Source organism: Trichechus manatus, unplaced genomic scaffold (genome assembly GCF_000243295.1).
Source record: "Trichechus manatus latirostris isolate Lorelei unplaced genomic scaffold, TriManLat1.0 scaffold00024, whole genome shotgun sequence".
NCBI classification, from domain to species: domain Eukaryota; kingdom Metazoa; phylum Chordata; class Mammalia; order Sirenia; family Trichechidae; genus Trichechus; species Trichechus manatus.
In genome coordinates, this window is record NW_004443960.1 from 3,246,950 (window position 1) to 3,253,283 (window position 6,334).

The 6,334-nt window shown below is 47.0% G+C and overlaps 1 protein-coding gene across 1 annotated transcript in view; it reads left to right on the forward strand.

The window, feature by feature from the left end:
* CLUAP1 (clusterin associated protein 1) overlaps positions 1–6,334 on the forward strand; it is a 23,249-nt gene that overhangs the window by 13,034 nt on the left and 3,881 nt on the right. Inside the window, exons 7-10 of the mRNA XM_004373420.2 lie at positions 409–542; positions 2,420–2,561; positions 4,736–4,808; positions 5,541–5,765. Of these exons, the coding sequence (XP_004373477.1) occupies positions 409–542; positions 2,420–2,561; positions 4,736–4,808; positions 5,541–5,765 (574 nt within the window). The remainder of the gene's footprint in view (positions 1–408; positions 543–2,419; positions 2,562–4,735; positions 4,809–5,540; positions 5,766–6,334) is intronic.

The following is a 6,334-nucleotide window of genomic DNA, read 5'->3' on the forward strand; positions in this document are numbered from 1 at the left end:
TTTTTTTTTTTTTTTTTGTGAGTTAGATGACCTGGTACATTTTGCTGTGCCGGAAAGCAAGGAAGTGCTCAGAGAAAGGAAGGGATCTGTCAGAAGGACACAGCCACCAGTTTGCGCAGGCCAAACGGACAATCGAAGCCTCTCACCACCTTGGTTAGGACACTGGCCTTTCCATCACCATTTGCTTCCCTGGCATGAGAAGAGGAGAGTAACAGTGTTTCCTGGGCCTATGCCATGTTCCCCCCAGAAGTAGTCTGTCAAATGCGTGATTGCTTGTGGGGGGTGTTTGCTTTTGTTTTTGTTTAGTGTGATGCTGCTACATGTGAGGAGCTGAGAAGTTCCTCTCTCAGAGAATCGGAATGGTGGTTTTATTGGCATGTTGTCTCATTCATTTCCTATTGAATGTAGGCCCAGGTACAGAAGACCAAAGACCTGCTCAATAACGTGGCCTCTGATGAAGCGAATCTAGAAGCCAAAATTGAAAAGAGAAAACTAGAACTTGACAGAAATCGAAAGCGACTTCAGACTCTGCAGAGTGTCAGGTACATATGAACATCCCTGTGAAGCGCGAGCAGAGAGACTAGGATGGCAGCGATGCTAACCCTTTGAGCAGTGGAAACCGCATTGCATAAGGCTCTCGTGGCTGGAGAGTGTTTGAGGTTTGCCCACCCTAACCAGCAGACTGCTAGGCTCATTCTCTTTACTGTTTTCCATACATCTGGGATACCGCTTCATTCTTGAGCCACAGTTGGAGCTTTCATAGTGTCTGGGAACGCAGGGCAAAGTAAGTCAGTCCAGATGGTAAACTTTACACAAGGCTTGGTCTCCTAGCATTCATACCTCACCATGAATTAGGTGGAAACAGAAACATACTCCCATATCCTGGTTTGAGTAGAATTTAGATTTTTATAATTCCCCACCAGTAATTCATCTTTCTTCTGACTTCACCTCATTGATTATACCTTTTCCAGGGAATATGGATGGGTAAAAGGAGCCCCGGAGGCACAGTGGTTAAGTGCTCGGCTGGTAACTGAATGGTTGGTACCAGCCACTCCAAGGAAGAAAGATGTGGCAGTCTGCTTCCCTAAAGATTACAGCCTTGGAAACCTCATGGGGCAGTTCTACTCTGTCCTATAGGGTCGCTATGAGTCAGAGTCAAGGGGACGGCAGCGGCTTGTTGGTTTGTTTTTTCATTGATGGATGATGATGTGGTAAAACACCTTCTTGGTCACTGGGGCCTTCCTCACGTTTTCTTGGGGCTTTTTCCTTTCTCTTGTCTTTGCTTGTCATACCTCCCGTCCCTCGCTGTTTCTTTCTTATTCTTTCCCTGTCACTACTGACTTTTCCCCCATTATTTTTGTTTCTGTCTTTATTCCCTCCTCCTCCCAGCTCCTGCCTCTGTCACGGAAGTGCTCTGCATTTTGGAGGTTTTGGTGGCTGGGCAGCACTCTGGCTGCTGTCCCGAGATCTGGGGCCAGGCAGTAACTGGGGAAGGCAGAGGGCCTGCAGAAGCAGCGCGGTTCCCCCGACAAGGGGCTGCTGGCGCACTCCTTCCTCCTCTGACATCAGTGCCAGCAAATACGTTACGTCATGAAAATAACTCTGCCTTCAAAGCACAAATTCAGTCTTGTTGAACCCCAGGTCTTTTAATAGTAAAACATCCATTTTGCTTCAGTCTAAAGATTATTTTCTTAGTTCGTCTATTTATATTTTTAAAAGAGCAGAGTTCTGCCTTTAGGATTAATAGTAAGAGAAAAAGTAACAAAGTTCAGCAGATCAGTTAAAACAGGTTTTTAGAATATATATATATATGTATATTTTGTTTTGAAACTTAGGTTTAATTTGTAGCAACCTATGTTTCCCTTTTTAGGGGACTGGTTAAATTTTGGAACATCCAGAGAGTAGAACATTATGCCCAACAAAGATGGCAGTGCATCGATTGATTGATTTGGAGAGATGGTTGTAGCGTACAATGATTTTTTAACTCTTTGTTGAATTCTGTGGTATACTGAGTGAGAATTAAAGACTACAAAACCTCATTTATGGTAATACTTACTGTTTGTAAACAATGCATTCCTATATGTACCTATGCCTAGGAAAGTCTGGAAGGATGTACTCCAGATGTTAAGTGCTCTTACCTGGTGATGGATTATGAGTAGTTTTTACTTCACACTTTTATGATTATTTCAAGTTTTTACAAAGAACACATCTTACTTTATGATAAAAAAAGATATATTTGCATTTTGAGAGAGGGAAGAGAAAAGGGAAATTGGCTTTAAGCAGTTAGAGAGTGGGGGACCTTCTCCAGGAAGAGGGGTTTCCCAGGAAAACCTTGGCAGGGTCTGGAACTCTGAATACCAATTTCAAGCTGCAGTGTCTTGATTAATCTTCCACTTTTTATTTCATTTCGTCTTCCTAGGCCAGCCTTTATGGATGAATATGAGAAGATTGAGGAAGAATTGCAGAAGCAGTATGACATTTATCTCGAGAAATTTCGTAATCTGACTTACCTGGAACAACAGCTCGAGGATCATCATAGGATGGAGCAGGAGAGGTTTGAGGTAAATGCTTGTCCGGTTCTTCCAGACTGACCATGCCTTGTGGTGTGGTATTTTGTGCCTGTTGACATGTCAGTTTGTAAATACTCTTGTGAAAAGAAATCAGTGGATGTGTGTTCTCCCAGGTCAGTCTGAGGATTGCTCACGTAATTCTTTCCTTTTGCTGGCAGCGTAGCCTGGACCCCCAGGGCTTGCAGATCTCTGACTTGATCTTATCATCAGGGTGTGGTCACTTAGGACACTCGCCTGAGAAGGCACACGGGGCTCCCCATGCAGAGGGGCCACGCCTGGGTTAGTGCTCTGCTGCTGCTGTCTTGGAATACTTCATCATTTGTTTTTTTATTTTTAATTGTAACGAAATACTTAAATCAGTTTTAAAAAATAATATTATGTTTTTTGTTAAATGTACACAGCAAAACGGTTTCCCATGCAACAGTTCCTACACGTAACATTCAGTGACGTAGGTTACATTCTCCACGTTGTGCCAGCCTTCTCGTTACTTCCGGTTGCTCTGTTCCCGGTACTCTAGTCCACTGCCCCCGGCCTTCTCATCTCTGCCTTAGTGTAATTGTTGGCCATTACCTAATCATTTTTTAACAAGGGGACCTACATTTTATTTTTGACTGAACCCCACAAATTATAAAGCCAGTCTGAGTATAGACCTGAAAATGTACTTGTCAGAACACTTGAAGATTTTCAAGCCCTGTAGATTACTCACCCAGACTTGCTCCCCAGAGACTGCTCTGTGAAGCAGAGTGGTCGTTTACTGGTTTACCGTGGGAACTATGTGTGATGCAGAACCCAGCCAGTTGTCTGCAGGTCCCCCTCATCGCCGTGGGCACGGCCACCCAGGAAAGAGCATTGCACATCCCAGCATGAGCTGATACCTATGGAGTGGAGAGCTAAGGAAATTGGGCCAATTTGCTATCACCTTTTGAATTACCCTTTTCCCTTAGGGATATTTTTGTTAAAAATGAGAGTGACCATTGAGCACCTCTGTTCCTGGTGGACTTGGTTTCCAGTCTCCCTTTCTCACACTATTCTTGGCAGCATTTGGTATAAAGATATGCCAGCCTTCTTACAAACGGGGGCATTGGGTTCAGGCGAAGGTATTTGCTGCCCAGGAGGGCTAACTGGGACTATGGCCGTGTCCATCTTGATGAGTAGCCCATTGGCACCATTGCTCCATGGCAGAGAGGCAGGCCCTGAAGGACTGGGATATAGGATGTCTGTGTTTTGAGGGCAGTGAGAAGAGTCTGGAGTTCAGGACATTTTGAACATTGGATACTTGGAACAGAAAGGCAAAGGGTCAGTGAAAACCATCTGTGACCGTTTTATTATTTTGTCAAGGGCCTCCCCTGGGTTCAGAGAACATACACAGAATGTGCCTTGGGGTGGCAAGTAGATGGCCCATGTTACCTCTGAGGCTTCCCCTGCCTTCCTCCCACCCTTCCTTCAACAAGCACTTATCCTCGTTTCCTCCTGGCCTCGCTCCTGCTCTCCATGCTTACAATACCTGGCCCCTCAGAATATCCGTGCGCGAACACAGTGCTTCCTTCATGTTCAGAGCGACAACGTTCTAAAGCCAGTTTCCTCTCCCGTCTCTCTTTGGGTAATACTCAAGGCCCCCTTTTGTAACCTAACGAAAACATTACCTTTTGAAAAATTTTTCTGTGCTGGGAATTGAGACTATTTACTTCTTCCTCTTCCCATCCTGACCAGCACCCCATTCAGGGTGGAATTCAGAAGGCAGTGCAGGACTGAAAAACAAAATCCATGCTTTATTCTTTGAAGAGGGAGAGGTCTGTGCCTGTCTATGGTTGGATGTGTCTGTTCGTGCCACCAGCCCACACAGGCACGCTGATGGGCATCAGTTGTGACATTCATTTTCTTCAAGGGCACTGAAGGATCATGGCGGGAGCATGGGCTTGGAGGGCAGCCGGGCTTGTTGAGGGCCAGTTGCACCACTTCTGGGAGCCTCCCTTTCCTTGGGGCTGCGGGGTGGTCACAGAGAGGGAGGGTGTCAGGTTTCGGGAGTGGGGTGGTAGCTCAGGTGATGCTAGTCTTCTGCCTTCTCTACATCACCGACTTAGCGGTACCTTCACACACGGCAGAGGATAATAAAACAGTCCCAAAGAAGGCCATCTCTGCTCAGTGTTCTTTGTCCTGTTCCACAGGAAGCTGAGAATACTCTCCGTCTGATGCAGAACAAGCTGAAGGAAGAAGAAAAGCGACTGCTCAAGAGTGGAAGTAAGGCTACACTTGAGACAGACAGTGTTTACTCCGGAATGGCATTTTCAGCCTTGAGAAACTGAGATATATACACAGATATACACGTCTACGTGTGTGTGCGTGTGTGTGTGTCTATAGCCCCGTTGCCGTCGAGTTGACCCTGACTCACAGCGACCCCGTAGGACAGAGTAGAACCGTCCTACCTTGACAGCCGACTCACAGCGACCCCGTAGGACAGAGTAGAACCGTCCTACCTTGACAGCCGACTCACAGCGGCCCCGTAGGACAGAGTAGAACCGTCCTACCTTGACAGCCGACTCACAGCGGCCCCGTAGGACAGAGTAGAACCGTCCTACCTTGACAGCCGACTCACAGTGGTGCCGTAGGACAGAGTAGAACCGACCTACCTTGACAGCCGACTCACAGCGACCCTGTAGGACAGAGTAGAACCGTCCTACCTGGACAACTGACTTGTCAGTGTTTTGGTTTCACGTACAGGATAGTGTCTCTAGCTGATACATCTGACGCCCTTTTTTCTTGCCTTGAGAAATGGTTTTGAAGCAAACCAGCACGTCATGGTCTGCATTAACTCTTCACCAGGCAGCTGCTGACACATCCAGAGTCTCCTGAAGTCTAACGCATCACCAGAAAGGCTTGTTCATGGCTGCTGAACGAGAGCCTTACTGGATGGAGGCGCTTTTAATTGTAGTGACGGAAGACGCTCTTTTGTCTTCCTTGTGTTTTCGCCAGGTAATGACGACTCAGACGTCGATATCCAGGAGGATGACGAATCTGACAGCGAGTTGGAAGAGAGGCGGCTGTCCAAGCCGCGCACGGCCATGGAGATGCTCATGCAAGGTACTCCACCATCCCTACCCACTCCCGTACCTCCCACCCTGGGCACCGTCTCACAGAAGCACCACGGCCAGGATGGGTCGAGGCTACCTGGTGCCAAGGTCTGCGAGCATGTTGCAAGTGGGCCCATGAAGTGGCCCCTGCTCCGGTGTTTATCCTGCCCTGTTGTTGACCGGGATTTGGCTCTCAGACTGCTCGGTGCGATCTTTGCCGCTGATAATCTCGTGCCGAGAATAGCTGGTTCTTATTTGTGGCTTGCCTTTTCTCACGGAGGCCTCAGGAACACACTCCCTGGGCCACAGAGCTGTATTCTGCCCTTTTTGGGTCCCACACTGCCCCAGTGCGATTTTAGCCCCTACAGTCGGAGAATGAATGCACAAGAAAGGACTTAGGTGGGCACCTCTGCTTTGACAAAGACGCTGTTCTAATTATACTCTCTCACTGCCAAAGCCTCGGGCAACAACCTGTGTGGAGCAAATGTGAATACTCCCCACACTGGAGGGGTCGTGGCCAGTGACCTGGGACTGTGTCCTCAGTTGCACACACACACACAATCAGACACACAATCAGACATAGACACAAAGATCATCATAGAATTTTTTTTTTTTTTACAGTTCTTTTTATTGTTGTAATTAAATGAAGTCTACATTTCAAGTTACTCTCCCAGAAAGGATTTTTTTTTTTTTTTT